Below are 21,361 nucleotides of genomic sequence, written 5' to 3' on the forward strand. Positions count from 1 at the left end.
GGAATTAGTTTTATACCTCTATTAAATCACCTAATAGTGACTGATGATTTCCATAAGGATAATGACTGATGATTTCCATATGGGAAGGCCCCTCGGTACTGAAGGGGCATGGCCAAATATGAGAGGTGTGGCCACACCCACTTAAAAAAAGGTAAAATAATATGCATGCTGCAAAGGGGGGACATGTGTGCTCCTTACCAGCTGGCCTGGGCCCCTCCAACAAGCCAGTGCCCCATTCCCTTCTATTGGCACCCTGCATATGGACCACGCTCCAGTCCAATCCTGTGTTATGGAGATAAGCCAGTTTATTCTATTTTTCTCTGACGTCCTAGTGGATGCTGGGAACTCCGTAAGAACCATGGGGGAATAGACGGGCTCCGCAGGAGACTGGGCACTCTAAAGAAAAGATTAGGTACTATCTGGTGTGCACTGGCTCCTCCCTCTATGCCCCTCCTCCAGACCTCAGTTAGAATCTGTGCCCGGCCAGAGCTGGGTGCTCCTAGTGGGCTCTCCTGAGCTTACTAGTAAAGAAAGTATTTATTAGGTTTTTTATTTTCAGTGAGCTTCTGCTGGCAACAGACTCACTGCTACGTGGGACTAAGGGGAGAGAAGCAAACCTACCTGCTTGCAGCTAGCTTGTGCTTCTTAGGCTACTGGACACCATTAGCTCCAGAGGGTTCGAACACAGGCACCTGTCCTCGATCGTCCGTTCCCGGAGCCGCGCCGCCGTCCCCCTCGCAGAGCCAGAAGAACAGAAGCTTGAAGACGACGAAATCGGCGGCAGAAGACTCCTGTCTTCATTTAAGGTAGCGCACAGCACCGCAGCTGTGCGCCATTGCTCCCAGCACACTTACACACTCCGGTCACTGTACGGTGCAGGGCGCTGGGGGGGGGGCGCCCTGGGCAGCAATTGAAGTACCTTTTGGCAATAAAAATACATATATACAGTCTGGCACTGTATATATGTAAAAAACCCCGCCATTTTTTTACACAGAAAGCGGGACAGAAGCCCGCCACTGAGGGGGCGGGGCCTTCTTCCTCAGCACACCAGCGCCATTTTCTCTTCACAGCTCCGCTGGAAGCAGCTCCCCAGGCTCTCCCCTGCAGTATCCAGGTACAAGAAGGGTAAAAAAGAGAGGGGGGGCACATAAATTTAGGCGCAAATAAGACATATAAAGCAGCTATTGGGTAATCACTTATTATAAGTGAAAATCCCTGTGTTATATAGCGCTGTGGTGTGTGCTGGCATACTCTCTCTCTGTCTCCCCAAAGGACTTTGTGGGGTCCTGTCCTCAGTCTGAGCATTCCCTGTGTGTGTGCGGTGTGTCGGTACGGCTGTGTCAACATGTTTGATGAGGAGGGTTACGTGGAGGCGGAGCAAGGGCAGATAAGTGTGGTGTTGCCCCCGTCGGGGCCGACACCTGATTGGATGGATATGTGGAAGGTCTTAAACGACAATGTAAGTTCCTTACATAAAAGGTTTGACGCTGCAGCCTTGGGACAGCCGGGGTCTCAGCCCGCGCCTGCCCAGGCGACTCAGAAACCGTCAGGGGCTCATAAACGCCCTCTATCTCAGATGGTTGACACAGATGTCGACACGGAGTCCGACTCCAGTGTCGACGATGATGAGGCACATTTACAGTCTAAAATGACCAAGGCCATCCGATACATGATTATTGCAATGAAAGATGTATTACACATTTCTGAGATTAACCCTGTTAATACCAAGAGGGTTTATATGTTTGGGGAGAAAAAGCAGCCAGTGACTTTTCCCCCATCTGATGAATTAAATGAATTGTGTGAAGAAGCGTGGAGTTCCCCTGATAAGAAACTAGTGATTTCTAAGAGGTTACTGATGGCGTACCCTTTCCCGCCAACGGACAGGTTACGTTGGGAAACATCCCCTAGTGTGGACAAGGCGCTGACACGCTTATCTAAAAAGGTGGCCCTGCCGTCTCAGGATACGGCCGCCCTAAAGGAGCCTGCGGATAGAAAGCAGGAAGCTATCCTGAAGTCAGTGTATACACACTCTGGTACTCTACTGAGACCTGCTATTGCTTCATCCTGGATGTGTAGTGCTGTAGCAGCATGGACAGATACTCTGTCACACGACATAGATTCCCTCGACAGGGATACTGTTTTGCTAACCCTGGGCCATATAAAAGACGTCGTCTTATATATGCGGGATGCTCAGAGGGACATTTGCCTGCTGGGCTCTAGAATTAATGCTATGTCCATTTCTGCCAGGAGGGTCTTATGGACTCGGCAATGGACAGGAGATGCTGATTCTAAAAAACACATGGAGGTTTTGCCTTATAAGGGTGAGGAATTGTTTGGGGACGGTCTATCGGACCTCGTGTCCACAGCGACAGCTGGAAAGTCGACTTTCTTGCCTCAGGTTTCCTCACAGCCTAAGAAAGCACCGTATTATCAAATGCAGTCCTTTCGTTCTCAGAAAGGCAAGAGGGTCAGGGGTGCATCCTTTCTTGCCAGAGGCAGGGGTAGCGGTAAGAAGCTGCACCATGCAGCCAGTTCCCAGGAACAAAAGTCCTCCCCTGCTTCCACTAAGTCCACCGCATGACGTTGGGGCTCCACAGGCGGAGCCAGGTGCGGTGGGGGCGCGTCTCCGAAACTTCAGCAACCAGTGGGTTCGCTCACAGGTGGATCTCTGGGCTGTACAAATTGTATCTCAGGGATACAAGCTGGAATTCGAAGCGACTCCTCCCCACCGTTACCTCAAATCAGCCTTGCCAGCTTCCCCCATGGAAAGGGAGGTAGTACTGGCGGCAATTCACAAGCTGTACCTCCAGCAAGTGATTATCAGGGTCCCCCTCGTTCAACAGGGAAGGGGTTACTATTCCACAATGTTTGTGGTACTGAAACCGGACGGTTTGGAGAGACCAATTCTGAATTTAAAGTCCTTGAACACTTATATAAAGAAATTCAAGTTCAAAATGGAATCGCTCAGAGCGGTTATTGCAAGCCTGAAAGAGGGGGATTTTATGGTGTCGCTGGACATCAAGGATGCTTACTTGCATGTCCCCATTTACCCACTTCACCAGGAGTACCTCCGGTTTGTGGTACAGGACTGTCATTACCAGTTCCAGACGTTGCCGTTTGGCCTGTCCACGGCACCGAGGATATTTACCAAGGTAATGGCCGAAATGATGATACTCCTTCGGAAGAAGGGAGTTATAGTTATCCCGTACTTGGACGATCTCCTCATAAAGGCGAGGTCCAGAGAGCAGTTGTTGATCAGCGTAGCACTCTCTCAGGAAGTGTTGCAACAGCACGGCTGGATTCTGAATGTTCCAAAGTCGCAGCTGATTCCTACGACGCGTCTGCTTTTCCTGGGCATGGTTCTGGACACAGAACAGAAGAAGGTGTTTCTCCCGGTGGAGAAGGCCCAGGAATTAGCATCTCTGTTCAGGAACCTCCTGAAACAAAAACAGGTATCGGTGCATCACTGCACACGAGTCCTGGGAAAGATGGTGGCTTCATACGAAGCCATTCCCTTCGGCAGGTTCCATGCAAGTATCTTTCAGTGGGATCTGTTGGACAAGTGGTCCGGATCGCATCTCCAGATGCATCGGCTGATCACCCTGTCCCCAAGGGCCAGGGTGTCTCTTCTGTGGTGGCTGCAGAGTGCTCACCTTCTCGAGGGCCGCAGGTTCGGCATACAGGACTGGGTCCTGGTGACCACGGATGCAAGCCTCCGAGGATGGGGGGCAGTCACTCAGGGAAGAAACTTCCAAGGGCTGTGGTCAAGTCTGGAGACTTCTCTACACATAAATATACTGGAACTAAGGGCCATTTACAACGCCCTGAGTCAAGCAGAGCCCCTGCTTCGAAACCGGCCAGTGCTGATTCAGTCAGACAACATCACGGCGGTCGCCCATGTAAACCGCCAGGGCGGCACAAGAAGCAGGATGGCAATGGCGGAAGCCACAAAGATTCTTCGGTGGGCGGAGAATCACGTGCAAGCACTGTCAGCAGTGTTCATTCCGGGAGTGGACAACTGGGAAGCAGACTTCCTCAGCAGACACGACCTCCACCCGGGAGAGTGGGGACTTCATCAAGAAGTCTTCACACAGATTGCAAACCGATGGGAACTGCCACAGGTGGACATGATGACGTCCCGCCTCAACAAAAAGCTAAAAAGATATTGGGCCAGGTCAAGGGACCCTCAGGCGATAGCTGTGGACACCCTAGTGACACCGTGGGTGTACCAGTCGGTATATGTGTTTCCTCCTCTTCCTCTCATACCCAAGGTACTGAGAATAGTAAGAAAGAGAGGAATAAGAACAATACTCATTGTTCCGGATTGGCCAAGAAGGACTTGGTACCCGGAACTGCAAGAAATGCGCACAGAGGACCCATGGCCTCTGCCTCTCAGACAGGACCTGCTGCAACAAGGGCCCTGTCTGTTCCAAGACTTACCGTGGCTGCGTTTGACGGCATGGTGGTTGAACACCGGATCCTAGCGGAAAAGGCATTCCGGATGAAGTTATTCCTACGCTGATTAAGGCTAGGAAGGACGTGACAGCAAAGCATTATCACCGTATATGGCGAAAATATGTTGCTTGGTGTGAGGCCAGGACGGTCCCTACAGAGGAATTCCAGCTGGGTCGATTCCTGCACTTCCTACAGTCAGGGGTGACTATGGGCCTAAAATTGGGGTCCATAAAGGTCCAGATTTCGGCCCTATCCATTTTCTTTCAAAAAGAACTGGCTTCACTGCCTGAGGTTCAGACGTTTGTTAAGGGAGTGCTGCATATTCAGCCCCCTTTTGTGCCACCAGTGGCACCCTGGGATCTTAACGTTGTGTTGGATTTCCTGAAATCCCACTGGTTCGAGCCACTTAAGACCGTGGAACTAAAGTATCTCACGTGGAAAGTGGTCATGCTGTTGGCCTTAGCATCGGCTAGGCGTGTGTCGGAATTGGCGGCTTTGTCATGTAAAAGCCCATATCTTATCTTCCATATGGACAGGGCAGAATAGAGGACTCGTCCCCAATTTCTCCCAAAGGTGGTATCGTTTCATTTGAACCAACCTATTGTGGTGCCTGCGGCTACTCGGGACTTGGAGGACTCCAAGTTGCTGGACGTAGTCCGGGCTTTGAAAATATATGTTTCCAGAACGGCTGGAGTCAGGAAGACTGACTCGCTGTTTATCCTGCATGCACCCAACAAGCTGGGTGCTCTTGCTTCAAAGCAGACTATTGCTCGCTGGATCTGTAGCACGATTCAGCTGGCTCATTCTGCGGCTGGATTGCCGCATCCAAAATCAGTAAAAGCCCATTCCACAAGGAAGGTGGGCTCTTCTTGGGCGGCTGCCCGAGGGGTCTCGGCTTTACAGCTTTGCCGAGCGGCTACTTGGTCAGGTTCAAACACCTTTGCAAAGTTCTACAAGTTTGATACCCTGGCTGAGGAGGACCTTGTGTTTGCTCATTCGGTGCTGCAGAGTCATCCGCACTCTCCCGCACGTTTGGGAGCTTTGGTATAATCCCCATGGTCCTTACGGAGTTCCCAGCATCCACTAGGACGTCAGAGAAAATAAGAATTTACTCACCGGTAATTCTATTTCTCGTAGTCCGTAGTGGATGCTGGGCGCCCGTCCAAAGTGCGGACTTTCTGCAATACGTGTATATAGTTATTGCTTAAATAAGGGTTATTGTTATGAGCCATCCGTTCAGTGAGGCTCAGTTGTTGTTCATACTGTTAACTGGGTAAGGTTATCACAAGTTGTACGGTGTGATTGGTGTGGCTGGTATGAGTCTTACCCTGGATTCAAAATATCCTTTCCTTGTAATGTCTGCTCTTCCGTGCACAGTTTCCCTAACTGAGGTCTGGAGGAGGGGCATAGAGGGAGGAGCCAGTGCACACCAGATAGTACCTAATCTTTTCTTTAGAGTGCCCAGTCTCCTGCGGAGCCCGTCTATTCCCCCATGGTCCTTACTGAGTTCCCAGCATCCACTACGGACTACGAGAAATAGAATTACCGGTGAGTAAATTCTTATTTTAAGACCCTTGGATACAACACAGATCTCCTCTGCTTTTCATTGGATTAAAACAACAATATCATCTACTAATGAAAATAAACAGCGCTGCCCGGATTATGTAATTGTCATGCTAAAACATATACAGAAGCCAGACTCCATAGATAGAGTCAGACTTCTGACTCCATGATCTGCAGAATTAACTGATGCATGGAACAGAAGCTTTACCCTCCAGCATAGTATTTGATATGCCTGTGTTTTTGCTAAGAAGAGGACAGGTGAAATTCTACTCATAAATTACACAGGTTCTGTGGCTGGCTGACTTCAAGTCAGTGACGTGCGGTGAGGTCATTGGCTGGGGAGGCACTGAGATATAGATAGATAGATATATATATAGATATATATATGTTATATAGTGGTCGAACTGGAAATTTTGAAGTGGGGGAATGCAAAAGTCAAGGATGCAATTATTTCGGCGCGCGTGCTCCAGAAAAGGGGGCGTGGTTACCCATGAAGGGGCGTGTCCAGTCTGTAGTAGAACCCCTTATACTATCTAGTACTGGTGCCCCTTTCACCTTATAGCACACGGTACGAGCCGAAATTCACATTGTAGCATACGGTACGAGCCGAAATTCACATTGTAGCACACTGAATGAGCCGAAATTCACATTGTAGCACACTGAATGAGCCAACAGTCACATTATGCCACACTGAATGAGCCAAAATTCACATTGTAGCACACTAAATGAGCCGAAATTCACATTGTAGCACACTGAATGAGCCGAAATTCACATTGTAGCACACTGAATGAGCCGAAATTCACATTGTAGCACACTGAATGATCTGAAATTCACATTGTAGCACACTGAATGAGCCGAAATTCACATTGTAGCACACTGAATGAGCCAAAATTCACATTGTAGCACACTGAATGAGCCAAAATTCACATTGTAGCACACTGAATGAGCCAAAATTCACATGATAGCACACTGAATGAGCCGAAATTCACATTGTAGCACACTGAATGAGCCGAAATTCACATTGTAGCACACTGAATGAGCCGAAATTCACATTGTAGCACACTGAATGATCTGAAATTCACATTGCAGCACACTGAATGAGCCGAAATTCACATTATAGCACACTGAATGAGCCAAAATTCACATTATAGCACACTGAATGAGCCGAAATTCACATTATAGCACACTGAATGAGCCGAAATTCACATTATAGCACACTGAATGAGCTAAAATTGTGACAGCAGGGACAGCCAGAGTGACAGCAGAGACAGGGAGAGAGAGAGTAACGGCAGGGAGAGAGAGAGTGACGGCAGGGAGAGAGAGAGTGACGGCAGGGAGAGAGAGTGTGACGACAGTGACAGCAGGGAGAGAGAGAGTGACAGTAGGGACAGTAACGACAGGGAGAGAGGGTGACGGCAGGGGAACATTACCTGAATGTGGTCGGCGGAGGCACCCATGGGCAGCGGCGGTGATAAGGAGTCCTTTGGTGCGATGAGGTCCTTCTGACCGCCATTTGTTGCGGCTGGTGGCTGACGGCGGTGAGCAGCGGGCGGCTGGCGGCGGTGAGCGGCTGGCCAGGGGCGTAAGTTAATACCAGACGCCCGGAGGCGAAAAAGATCATACTGCTCCCCCCCCCCCCACTCAGCCCAGTTCAGGTATACACACAAAGACACATATACACGCATACACACATTTACATATATAAAAATACACACCCAGCCACATTTACAAACAGACACACACACACACACACACACACACACACACACACATTATACCACTTATACACAAATAGCCACACATATATAGCCACATATCTACATACTCACAGTCACACACACGCAGCCACATTTACACACACACACACACACACACACACATGTCCCCACACTGACACTCTCCTCCGTTTGTTCCAGAATGAGCTGTCAGTGGGGCAGGAGCCGGGCTAGCGGGCGGCTGGGCGGCTGTGAGCCGCAGCCTTTCATTTGAAAGTCGGGCGGTGGTGAGCTGTCAGTGGGGCGGGGGACGGGAGCCGGGCTGGCGGCGGCGGGCGGCTGGGCCGCTGTGAGCTGCGGCGTTTCATGGGGGAGCCGGGCGGTGGTTAGCTGTCAGTGGGGCGGGGGGCGGGAGCCGGGCTGGCGGCGGCGGGCGGCTGGGCCGCTGTGAGCTGCGGCTTTTCATACGGGAGCCGGGCGGTTGTGAGCCGTGGGAGCCGGGGGCAGGTGAGGAGTGGAGCGGGGATGGGACATGGGAGAGGGGAGGAGCTATGAGCTAGTAGGTGGTGTCACAGTGATGGGCGTGCTTTCAGATACGCTGAAAGCACGCCCCTGCTGTTTAGCGGCACTTGGACAGGTGCCGCTTCCATTAGTTTTTTCAATGGGCTTTTACAGCCCTCTGCTTGTCCCCGCCCCCTGCCCGCCCCCTGCTTCCGGCCGATCACAATGGAGAGCGGGAGGCACCGTTCTCGGTGCCGCAAAATACATTTCATCAGCCATTTAAACGGAAAAATTATTAACATAATATAAATAAAATACTTATGACACAGAATCTGTGTCATAAGTATCTTCTTTGTATTATTTTAATAATTAATCACAGGGGAGGCACTGCCTCCCCTGCCTCCCCTGACTGCACGTCCCTGCTTCAAGTATGTATGTCATCTGGTTTAGTCAGCCCCAGAACCTGTGTAATTTATGAGTGTCCCAGTTTAAAGGAATATTATGGTCAGCCTGATATATATTAGGCTGACCATAATATTCCTTTAAACTGGAATGTGTGTGTGTGTGTGTGCGCGCACACACACACACACACGTGACACGATTATCCCTTTTACCTGGGATGCTCGTGGATTACACAAGTTCTGTAGCTGATTAAAACCATCTGAAATGTAGCCACAGAACCTGTGTAATCCATGAGCGTCGCAGGTAAAAGGGATAATATGGTCACTCATGACCTGGGTTTAGGACTGGACTAAGAGGAAGACCCAGGGAAGTGTTGGGACACAGCAGGTTGTCATTCGGCCTTAGCGCGGACGGTTTTGGGTCCCTGTGGTTTGGATGGGGGAGAGAGAGAGTGGGGGGGGGGCTCTCATCCATGTAGGTCTGGTCCAGGTTTTGGAGCAAGTGCTCCCAGCATTCAGGCACACCTGTGCCACACTTTTATAAAGCTCGTTAGGGCAAGGGCTCAGGGCTCCTGATGCCAACAAGTGGCCAGGTGATAGAAGACTGGCTAGTGGGTTAGAGACAGGGAGCCTGAGATTTGTATATATGCTATTTGTGGGGTGGTCTTCAGTTTGCCGGCTGTCGGGATCCCGGCGCACAGTATACCGGCCCCGGAATCCTGACAGCCGGCATACCGACACTTTATCTCCCTCTTGGGGGTCCACTACCCCCCTGGAGGGAGAATAAATAGCGTGGCGCGCATAGCGAGCCACCGTGCCCGCAGCGTGGCGAGCGAGCCCGCAAGGGTCTCATTTGCGCTCGCCACGCCGTTGGTATGCCAGCGGTCGGGATTCCGGCGCCGATATGCTGGTCGCCGGGAGCCCGGCCGCCGGCATACAATACTACACCCCTATTTATGGACCGGTGCCCGGTTAAGGTAACCGGTAAACTTGCTGTGATATAGATCTGTTTACTGTGTTGTGGACGTAAACAGACTGCTTTTCCCTACAACTGTGTCAGCATCTTGTGACTGGTGGAAGGTCTCTTGATACAATATATATATATATATATATATATATATATATATATATATATATATGTATATGTAAAATTTAGTTTAGTAATACATAGGATTTTAACATACAGTACAGAACTTTCATCAAAATAAGATCCAGGAGTGTAGCGTGAGCTAAGGTACCTGAATGTGTGCTTTGGGCCCCAGCTGCCTGCTTCAGTGCTGCAGTGGCACAATTTTATCTCCATCTCAGCTGTGAGGTGGGTTTCGTGCTATTTAGGAACGGTATTAATACATTATTATATAACTGGTAGCGCTATGGATGTAGTAGATTGTGTATCGGTAACAGGAAGCAGCATATGCAGTGCTTTCACTTAGTGATGAGTGGGTTCGGTTTCTCGGAAACCGAACCCCCCCGAACTTCACGCTTTTTACACGGGTCCGAGGCAGACTCGGATCTTCCCGCCTTGCTCGGTTAACCCGAGCGCGCCCGAACGTCATCATCCCGCTGTCGGATTCTCGCGAGGCTCGGATTCTATCGCGAGACTCGGATTCTATATAAGGAGCCGCGCGTCGCCGCCATTTTCACACGTGCATTGAGATTGATAGGGAGAGGACGTGGCTGGCGTCCTCTCCGTTTAGAGTAGACTAGAGAGTAGTAGAGACACTTGATTTACTAATTTTGGGGAGCATATTAGGAGTACTACTTGCTGATAGTGTGACCAGTGACCACCAGTTTAATTAATCCGTTCTCTGCCTGAAAAAAAACGATACACAGTGTGACACAGTCACATACCATATCTGTGCTCAGCCTCAGTGTGCTGCATCATCTATGTAATACTGTATATCTGACTGTGCTGAGTGCTCACTGCTCACACAGCTTAATTGTGGGGGAGACTGGGGAGCAGTTATAGCAGGAGTACATATTTTAACAGTGCACACTTTTGCTGCCAGAGTGCCACTGCCAGTGTGACTGACCAGTGACCACTGACCACCAGTATATTGTGATTGTCTGCCTGAAAAAGTTAAACACTCGTCGTGTGGTGTTTTTATTCTATAAACGCATTCTGCTGACAGTGTCCAGCAGGTCCGTCATTATATAATATATACCTGTCCGGCTGCAGTAGTGATATATATATATTTTTTATATCATTATCATCCAGTCTATATTAGCACTGCAGCAGACGCAGTACGGTAGTCCACGGCTGTAGCTACCTCTGTGTCGGCAGTCGCTCGTCCATCCATAATTGTATACCACCTACCCGTGGTGTTTTTTTTTTTTTTTTCTATCTTCTTGATACTAGTAGCTTACTTTAGGAGTCTGCAGTGCTGAGCTGACAGTGTCCAGCAGGTCCGTCATTATATAATATATACCTGTCCGGCTGCAGTAGTGATATATATATATTTTTTATATCATTATCATCCAGTCTATATTAGCAGCAGACGCAGTACGGTAGTCCACGGCTGTAGCTACCTCTGTGTCGGCAGTCGCTCGTCCATCCATAATTGTATACCACCTACCCGTGGTGTTTTTTTTTTTCTATCTTCTTGATACTAGTAGCTTACTTTAGGAGTCTGCAGTGCTGAGCTGACAGTGTCCAGCAGGTCCGTCATTATATAATATATACCTGTCCGGCTGCAGTAGTGATATATATATATTTTATATCTCATTATCATCCAGTCTATATTAGCAGCAGACGCAGTACGGTAGTCCACGGCTGTAGCTACCTCTGTATCGGCAGTCGCTCGTCCATCCATAATTGTATACCACCTACCCGTGGTGTTTTTTTTTTTTTCTATCTTCTTGATACTAGTAGCTTACTTTAGGAGTCTGCAGTGCTGAGCTGACAGTGTCCAGCAGGTCCGTCATTATATAATATATACCTGTCCGGCTGCAGTAGTGATATATATATATATTTTTTATATCATTATCATCCAGTCTATATTAGCAGCAGACGCAGTACGGTAGTCCACGGCTGTAGCTACCTCTGTGTCGGCAGTCGCTCGTCCATCCATAATTGTATACCACCTACCTGTGGTGTTTTTTTTTTTTTTCTATCTTCTTGATACTAGTAGCTTACTTTAGGAGTCTGCAGTGCTGACAGTGTCCAGCAGGTCCGTCATTATATAATATATACCTGTCCGGCTGCAGTAGTGATATATATATATTTTTTATATCATTATCATCCAGTCTATATTAGCAGCAGACGCAGTACGGTAGTCCACGGCTGTAGCTACCTCTGTGTCGGCAGTCGCTCGTCCATCCATAAGTATACTAGTATCCATCCATCTCCATTGTTTACCTGAGGTGCCTTTTAGTTGTGCCTATTAAAATATGGAGAACAAAAATGTTGAGGTTCCAAAAATAGGGAAAGATCAAGATCGACTTCCACCTCGTGCTGAAGCTGCTGCCACTAGTCATGGCCGAGACGATGAAATGCCAGCAACGTCGTCTGCCAAGGCCGATGCCCAATGTCATAGTACAGAGCATGTAAAATCCAAAACACCAAATATCAGTAAAAAAAGGACTCAAAAATCTAAAATAAAATTGTCAGAGGAGAAGCGTAAACTTGCCAATATGCCATTTACCACACGGAGTGGCAAGGAACGGCTGAGGCCCTGGCCTATGTTCATGGCTAGTGGTTCAGCTTCGCATGAGGATGGAAGCACTCAGCCTCTCGCTAGAAAAATGAAAAGACTCAAGCTGGCAAAAGCACAGCAAATAACTGTGCGTTCTTCGAAATCACAAATCCACAAGGAGAGTCCAATTGTGTCGTTTGCGATGCCTGACCTTCCCAACACTGGACGTGAAGAGCATGCGCCTTCCACCATTTGCACGCCACCTGCAAGTGCTGGAAGGAGCACCCGCAGTCCAGTTCCTGATAGTCAGATTGAAGATGTCAGTGTTGAAGTACACCAGGATGAGGAGGATATGGGTGTTGCTGGCGCTGGGGAGGAAATTGACCAGGAGGATTCTGATGGTGAGGTGGTTTGTTTAAGTCAGGCACCCGGGGAGACACCTGTTGTCCGTGGGAGGAATAGGGCCATTGACATGCCTGGTGAAAATACCAAAAAAATCAGCTCTTCGGTGTGGAAGTATTTCAACAGAAATGCGGACAACATTTGTCAAGCCGTGTGTTGCCTTTGTCAAGCTGTAATAAGTAGGGGTAAGGACATTAACCACCTCGGAACATCCTCCCTTATACGTCACCTGCAGCGCATTCATCATAAGTCAGTGACAAGTTCAAAAACTTTGGGCGACAGCGGAAGCAGTCCACTGACCAGTAAATCCCTTCCTCTTGTAACCAAGCTCACGCAAACCACCCCACCAACTCCCTCAGTGTCAATTTCCTCCTTCCCCAGGAATGCCAATAGTCCTGCAGGCCATGTCACTGGCAATTCTGACGAGTCCTCTCCTGCCTGGGATTCCTCCGATGCATCCTTGCGTGTAACGCCTACTGCTGCTGGCGCTGCTGTTGTTGCTGCTGGGAGTCGATGGTCATCCCAGAGGGGAAGTCGTACTCGTAAGACCACTTTTACTACTTCCACCAAGCAATTGACTGTCCAACAGTCCTTTGCGAGGAAGATGAAATATCACAGCAGTCATCCTGCTGCAAAGCGGATAACTGAGGCCTTGGCATCCTGGGCGGTGAGAAACGTGGTTCCGGTATCCATCATTACTGCAGAGCCAACTAGAGACTTGTTGGAGGTACTGTGTCCCCGGTACCAAATACCATCTAGGTTCCATTTCCCTAGGCAGGCGATACCGAAAATGTACACAGACCTCAGAAAAAGACTCACCAGTGTCCTAAAAAATGCAGTTGTACCCAATGTCCACTTAACCACGGACATGTGGACAAGTGGAGTAGGGCAGGCTCAGGACTATATGACTGTGACAGCCCACTGGGTAGATGTATGGACTCCCGCCGCAAGAACAGCAGCGGCGGCACCAGTAGCAGCATCTCGCAAACGCCAACTCTTTCCTAGGCAGGCTACGCTTTGTATCACCGCTTTCCAGAATACGCACACAGCTAAAAACCTCTTACGGCAACTGAGGAAGATCATCGCAGAATGGCTTACCCCAATTGGACTCTCCTATGGATTTGTGGCATCAGACAACGCCAGCAATATTGTGTGTGCATTAAATCTGGGCAAATTCCAGCACGTCCCATGTTTTGCACATACCTTGAATTTGGTGGTGCAGAATTATTTAAAAAACGAGAGGGGCGTGCAAGAGATGCTGTCGGTGGCCAGAAGAATTGCGGGACACTTTCGGCGTACAGGCACCACGTACAGAAGACTGGAGCACCACCAAAAACGCCTGAACCTGCCCTGCCATCATCTGAAGCAAGAAGTGGTAACGAGGTGGAATTCAACCCTCTATATGCTTCAGAGGTTGGAGGAGCAGCAAAAGGCCATTCAAGCCTATACAACTGAGCACGATATAGGAGGTGGAATGCACCTGTCTCAAGCGCAGTGGAGAATGATTTCAACGTTGTGCAAGGTTCTGCAACCTTTTGAACTTGCCACACGTGAAGTCAGTTCAGACACTGCCAGCCTGAGTCAGGTCATTCCCCTCATCAGGCTTTTGCAGAAGAAGCTGGAGACATTGAAGGAGGAGCTAACACAGAGCGATTCCGCTAGGCATGTGGGACTTGTGGATGGAGCCTTTAATTCGCTTAACAAGGATTCACGGGTGGTCAATCTGTTGAAATCAGAGCACTACATTTTGGCCACCGTGCTCGATCCTAGATTTAAAACCTACCTTGGATCTCTCTTTCCGGCAGACACAAGTCTGCTGGGGTTCAAAGAACTGCTGGTGACAAAATTGTCAAGTCAAGCGGAACGCGACCTGTCAACATCTCCTCCTTCACATTCTCCCGCAACTGGGGGTGCGAGGAAAAGGCTCAGAATTCCGAGCCCACCCGCTGGCGGTGATGCAGGGCAGTCTGGAGCGACTGCTGATGCTGACATCTGGTCCGGACTGAAGGACCTGACAACGATTACGGACATGTCGTCTACTGTCACTGCATATGATTCTCTCCCCATTGAAAGAATGGTGGAGGATTATATGAGTGACCGCATCCAAGTAGGCACGTCAGACAGTCCGTACTTATACTGGCAGGAAAAAGAGGCAATTTGGAGGCCCTTGCACAAACTGGCTTTATTCTACCTAAGTTGCCCTCCCACAAGTGTGTACTCCGAAAGAGTGTTTAGTGCCGCCGCTCACCTTGTCAGCAATCGGCGTACGAGGTTACATCCAGAAAATGTGGAGAAGATGATGTTCATTAAAATGAATTATAATCAATTCCTCCGTGGAGACATTGACCAGCAGCAATTGCCTCCACAAAGTACACAGGGAGCTGAGATGGTGGATTCCAGTGGGGACGAATTGATAATCTGTGAGGAGGGGGATGTACACGGTGATATATCGGAGGATGATGATGAGGTGGACATCTTGCCTCTGTAGAGCCAGTTTGTGCAAGGAGAGATTAATTGCTTCTTTTTTGGTGGGGGTCCAAACCAACCCGTCATTTCAGTCACAGTTGTGTGGCAGACCCTGTCACTAAAATGATGGGTTGGTTAAAGTGTGCATGTCCTGTTTATACAACATAAGGGTGGGTGGGAGGGCCCAAGGACAATTCCATCTTGCACCTCTTTTTTCTTTCATTTTTCTTTGCGTCATGTGCTGTTTGGGGGGTGTTTTTTGGAAGGGCCATCCTGCGTGACACTGCAGTGCCACTCCTAGATGGGCCAGGTGTTTGTGTCGGCCACTAGGGTCGCTTAGCTTACTCACACAGCTACCTCATTGCGCCTCTTTTTTTCTTTGCGTCATGTGCTGTTTGGGGAGTGTTTTTTGGAAGGGCCATCCTGCGTGACACTGCAGTGCCACTCCTAGATGGGCCAGGTGTTTGTGTCGGCCACTAGGGTCGCTTAGCTTACTCACACAGCTACCTCATTGCGCCTCTTTTTTTCTTTGCGTCATGTGCTGTTTGGGGAGTGTTTTTTGGAAGGGCCATCCTGCGTGACACTGCAGTGCCACTCCTAGATGGGCCAGGTGTTTGTGTCGGCCACTAGGGTCGCTTAGCTTACTCACACAGCTACCTCATTGCGCCTCTTTTTTTCTTTGCGTCATGTGCTGTTTGGGGAGTGTTTTTTAAAAGGGCCATCCTGCGTGACACTGCAGTGCCACTCCTAGATGGGCCAGGTGTTTGTGTCGGCCACTTGGGTCGCTTAGCTTAGCCATCCAGCGACCTCGGTGCAAATTTTAGGACTAAAAATAATAGTGTGAGGTGTTCAGAATAGACTGAAAATGAGTGGAAATTATGGTTATTGAGGTTAATAATACTTTGGGATCAAAATGACCCCAAAATTCTATGATTTAAGCTGTTTTTTAGGGTTTTTTGAAAAAAACACCCGAATCCAAAACACACCCGAATCCGACAAAAAAAATTCGGTGAGGTTTTGCTAAAACGCGTTCGAACCCAAAACACGGCCGCGGAACCGAACCCAAAACCAAAACACAAAACCCGAAAAATTTCCAGTGCTCATCACTACGTTTCACTGCAGTTGCCAGTATTGTGTTTTAATGCATAAGAAATAAATTACTGTGATACTGTGGCAAATTGTAAGAAACAACTTGGTAATTGGGTCTCTTTTCATTGCCAATTCCATCCCCTTCTCCTTTCCCCTCTGTCACATGATATCTGTTGTCACATGAGTCTGTATTAGGATGGCCAATCGATACAGAATTGCCATGTCTGTATTTCATGTCTAGGAATTAAAAAATCAAATGTTCTACTATTTGAAATGTCTGCTGTAGGCTTTCATAATGTAAGCCTCTACTACTGCATGTAGAGTGCCACGGGCGTCAGACCTGTTGGCCATACCTCCCAACTTTGGTGCCTGCAGAAGAGGGACATCGACGCTGCGTAGCCGCGCCCTGCAGGGGAAAGGGGGTGTGGTCTCAGGAAAGGGGATGTGGCTTCGCGGGAGTGCCGCGATCGTGAGCCACGCCCCCGGTTTTCGGCACTGAGGGGGCATGCCCTGTGAGCTGCTGGCATGGTTGGTTCTAAATCGGAGTGGGAGAAGGGACCTTCTGACGTCACTAGGGGAGGAGACACGTCACCAGGGGGAGGAGCTACAGCCGAATAGGGTACCCTGAAAAGTACCCTTGCGTGCTCGCTTCGCTCGCCGCGCTTCGGGCTCGGTGGCTCGCTCTGCTTCGCTCGCCACCTGATTACTAAAGGTAATAGTTGGTGGCGTGGAGAGTAGAGGACCTATCCCGCTGGCCCAGCTCCTCCCCCTTGTGTCGTGCCTCCTCCCCCTGACATGAAAGGTCCCTTAGGCCACTTGAATCTAGCATCAACACTGTTGGCATGCCCCCTCTCCCTCTGTCTTTTGTACTGTTTCATATGAGATTCCGTTTAAGTAATGCTAGAAAGTGAGCCTATACCAGCAGGAAGCCACGCCACCCACTGTTCTTCTCATGCTAACCATTGCAGCTTCCGTCATCAGTAACGCCACTTACACCAGCACCAAGTGCAAGAGATCTATCGGAAACAGGCTTTCCTTCTCTATGTGTGCGACTTACAATCAAATGGAGCTATAGCTATATACAGTATATATTGCCCATGACGCCCCACTGACCTTTCCATGACACTTCCATGATACACATCTCTGGTCTGTTGTCTCCCAGTTGCATCCAGTTTCAGTCCATTTCACGCAAAGCAAAACCTGGCAAAGTTTCATCCGACTCAGAATGGAGTGTAGGTAGGCAAGAATGCGTAATCTCATATGCTCATGCACTGGACGGCAGAACTCGCTATTTGCATCCATAACAGAGGATTTTTCCGTCTACGAGTCAGGCCCATAGTGTTTTAAATACAATTCAATCAGAAATTCTATGGCGACAGCCTCAGGTACTCCTAATGCCCATGTGTTTGCTGGGTACAATTAGCAGTAACTGACCACTGCAGGTTATGACTGGTGCCAGTTAGAGCTTACTCTGTTCTCATCTATTCTTAGGAAATGCGCACTTAGTGGTTTGTCACGTCCATGCCGCCATCGGATAAAGCTAGGGGATTCTGGGAATTATTACTTTATTTCACCATCCTGCCGGTACAGGGTAAGTGCTGCAATAAATCTCCTCCTATCAGGCATGTGAATGCACTCATGTTAATGTATGTGTCAGGCAGGTCATAGTGTGAGTTGTCATCTCACGTGTCCTGCGTGTAGTCTTGTGGTGCCGTTACATTTCTGTGCAGGTCATTTTGTGCCACTGTTTGTGTTCTCTTTTTGTAGCAGCTCCGTATCTCACTCTCCTTCTCGCCATTGTCACAACTCCCCATCTGCTTCCTATTCTATCCTCATTCTACACTGGATTTCATCCGCTGCCCCTGTTTTAGCTTTCTGATGATGTTCTTTTCCTCCTGTAGATAACAGCAGTGTGCAATTTCTTCACTTACATCCGTTACATACAGCAAGGTCTGGTGCGTCAAGACAGTAAGTAGCCCCGGTGCTTATCTTGCCAAATCTTCTGGCCATACAGATGTTTCATCATACATCTAGCCTCAATACGCCATGCAGTAGGAGATGCCTGGCGTGAGTCAGCTGGTAGCTCCCGGGCAGCTCTGCTAACGTTGGGCATCTTTTTTTTGCTGAAATTGAGTCTTAGGATGCACAAGCAGCTTATGCTGATTAAAATTATATGCAGCATGTCTATATTCTGTGTTTGATTGTGGCTGTATCTGTATACGAAATGCTATTTTACAGTGATTTCCAGGAAAACACTGTAACGTAGCATTTTTTATGCAGATACAGCCGCAGTCACAATCTAAATTGCAAGCACAAAATGCACCACGTAACAAGGAGCATTTTGCTTAGCTTGCAGAGCTAGATGTGTGCAGCTCGGGAAAGATAACATAGGTGCCTGGAATAATCCAGGAGGGAACAGTAGTATGCAGCGGCACTGCGTAACAGGGCTCCGGAGTGCACTGTGCCGCCTCCGCCTCTAAGTGCATTACATTATGACATTGTGCAGAGGGAGTGGGGCCTCCAAGAAGCGTCTGTGCAGACTGGAGTTCCCAAAGGACGCTCAGGGCGATACTGCCGCAGGGACTCTGGCTGCAGGGTGCCGTTTTAGGATCGCGGCTGCGACAGTGCCACCCCCAGAGCCATGCGCCCTAAGTGATGGCACCTCCACACACACCTAGTGATGGACCTGGTAATATACATGCACCTGGTTTACCCCAGAACGTTTGGTTGGCAGAGGTAGTAATAAATGCTACAGTCCATATACAATACATTCTGCCTTAGGCTGGGCAGTATTATTATTATTATTATTATTATTATTATTGTTAAAGAAAAAAGCCTAATTTCTCTGACGTCCTAGTGGATGCTGGAAACTCCGTAAGGACCATGGGGAATAGACGGGCTCCGCAGGAGACTGGGCACTCTAAAAGAAAGATTAGGTACTATCTGGTGTGCACTGGCTCCTCCCTCTATGCCCCTCCTCCAGACCTCAGTTAGAATCTGTGCCCGGCCAGAGCTGGGTGCTCCTAGTGGGCTCTCCTGAGCTTGCTAGAAAGAAAGTATTTGTTAGGTTTTTTATTTTCAGTGAGATCTGCTGGCAACAGACTCACTGCTACGTGGGACTGAGGGGAGAGAAGCAAACATACCTGCGTGCAGCTAGCTTGTGCTTCTTAGGCTACTGGACACCATTAGCTCCAGAGGGTTCGAACACAGGGCCTGACCTCGATCGTCCGTTCCCGGAGCCGCGCCGCCGTCCCCCTTGCAGAGCCAGAAGACAGAAGAAGGAAATACCTTTTGGCACATTATGCACATAATACAGTCTGGAAAACTGTATATGTGCAAAAACCCTAGCCATTAAGCTATACAAAACGCGGGAGAAGCCCACCGCTGAGGGGGCGGGGCCTTCTTCCTCAGCACACCAGCGCCATTTTCTCTTCACAGCTCAGCTGGAAGGACTCTCCCCAGGCTCTCCCCTGCAGTATCCTGTACAAGAAGTGTAAAAAAGAGAGGGGGGGGGGGGGGGGGGCACATAAATTTAGGCGCAAATAAGATAATAAGCAGCTATTGGGAAAAATCACTCATTATAGTGTAAATCCCTGTGTTATATAGCGCGGTGGTGTGTGCTGGCATACTCTCTCTCTGTCTCCCCAAAGGACTTTGTGGGGTCCTGTCCTCAGTCAGAGCATTCCCTGTGTGTGTGCGGTGTGTTGGTACGGCTGTGTCGACATGTTTGATGAGGAGGGTTACGTGGAGGCGGAGCAAGGGCAGATAAGTGTGGTGTCGCCCCCGACGGGGCCGACACCGGATTTGATGGATATGTGGAAGGTATTAACAGACAGTGTCAACTCCTTACATAAAAGGTTCGATGACGCAGCAGCCTTGGGACAGCCGGGATCTCAGCCCGCGCCTGCCCAGGCGTCTCAGAGGCCATCAGGGGCTCATAAACGCCCGCTAGCTCAGATGGTAGACACAGATGTCGACACGGAGTCTGACTCCAGTGTAGATGAGGATGAGACAAATGCGCAGTCTACAAAAGCCATCCGATGCATGATTACTGCAATGAAAAATGTATTGCACATTTCTGATATTAACCCGGTTACTACCAAGAAGGGTATTATGTTTGGGGAGAAAAAGCAGCCAGTGACTTTTCCCCCATCTGATGAATTAAATGAATTGTGTGAGGAAGCGTGGAGTTCCCCCGATAAGAAACTAGTGATTTCTAAGAGGTTACTGATGGCGTACCCTTTCCCGCCAACGGACAGGTTACGTTGGGAAACATCCCCTAGGGTGGACAAGGCGCTCACACGCTTATCAAAAAAGGTGGCACTGCCGTCTCAGGATACGGCCGCCCTAAAGGAGCCTGCGGATAGAAAGCAGGAAGCTATCCTGAAGTCTGTGTATACACACTCAGGTACTATACTGAGACCTGCTATTGCTTCAGCATGGATGTGTAGTGCTGCAGCCGCATGGTCTGATACCCTCTCAGACAACATTGATTCTCTCGACAGGGATACTATTTTCCTAACCATAGAACATATAAAAGACGTCGTCTTATATATGCGGGATGCACAGAGGGACATTTGCCTGCTGGCATCTAGAATTAATGCAATGTCCGTTTCTGCCAGGAGAGTATTATGGACTCGGCAGTGGACAGGTGATGCTGATTCTAAAAGACACATGGAGGTTTTGCCTTATAAGGGTGAGGAATTGTTTGGGGACGGTCTCTCGGACCTCGTATCCACGGCAACAGCCGGGAAGTCAACTTTTTTACCTCAGGTTCCCTCACAGCCTAAGAAAGCACCGTATTATCATGTACAGTCCTTTCGGCCTCAGAAAGGCAAGCGGATCAGAGGCGCATCCTTTCTGCCCAGAGGCAGGGGTAGAGGAAAGAAGCTGCACCAGGCAGCCAGTTCCCAGGAACAAAAATCCTCCCCCGCTTCCTCTAAGTCCACCGCATGACGCTGGGGCTCCACAGGCGGAGCCGGGTGCGGTGGGGGCGCGTCTCCGAAACTTCAGCAACCAGTGGGTTCGCTCACAAGTGGATCTCTGGGCTGTACAAATTGTATCTCAGGGATACAAGCTGGAGTTCGAGGCGACTCCCCCTCGCCGTTACCTCAAATCAGCCTTGCCAGCTGCT

At 49.2% G+C, this 21,361-nt stretch overlaps 1 protein-coding gene across 5 annotated transcripts in view; it reads left to right on the plus strand.

Moving 5' to 3' along the window:
- The window catches only part of RAB3IL1 (RAB3A interacting protein like 1), an 89,012-nt gene that overhangs the window by 56,329 nt on the left and 11,322 nt on the right, over positions 1–21,361 (plus strand). For all 5 annotated transcript variants that reach the window (XM_063944398.1, XM_063944396.1, XM_063944397.1 and 2 more), the window contains 2 exons: positions 17,719–17,818; positions 18,129–18,195. In XM_063944398.1, the coding sequence (XP_063800468.1) occupies positions 17,719–17,818; positions 18,129–18,195 (167 nt within the window). The remainder of the gene's footprint in view (positions 1–17,718; positions 17,819–18,128; positions 18,196–21,361) is intronic.

Source organism: Pseudophryne corroboree, chromosome 11, assembly GCF_028390025.1.
Source record: "Pseudophryne corroboree isolate aPseCor3 chromosome 11, aPseCor3.hap2, whole genome shotgun sequence".
NCBI lineage: Eukaryota > Metazoa > Chordata > Amphibia > Anura > Myobatrachidae > Pseudophryne > Pseudophryne corroboree.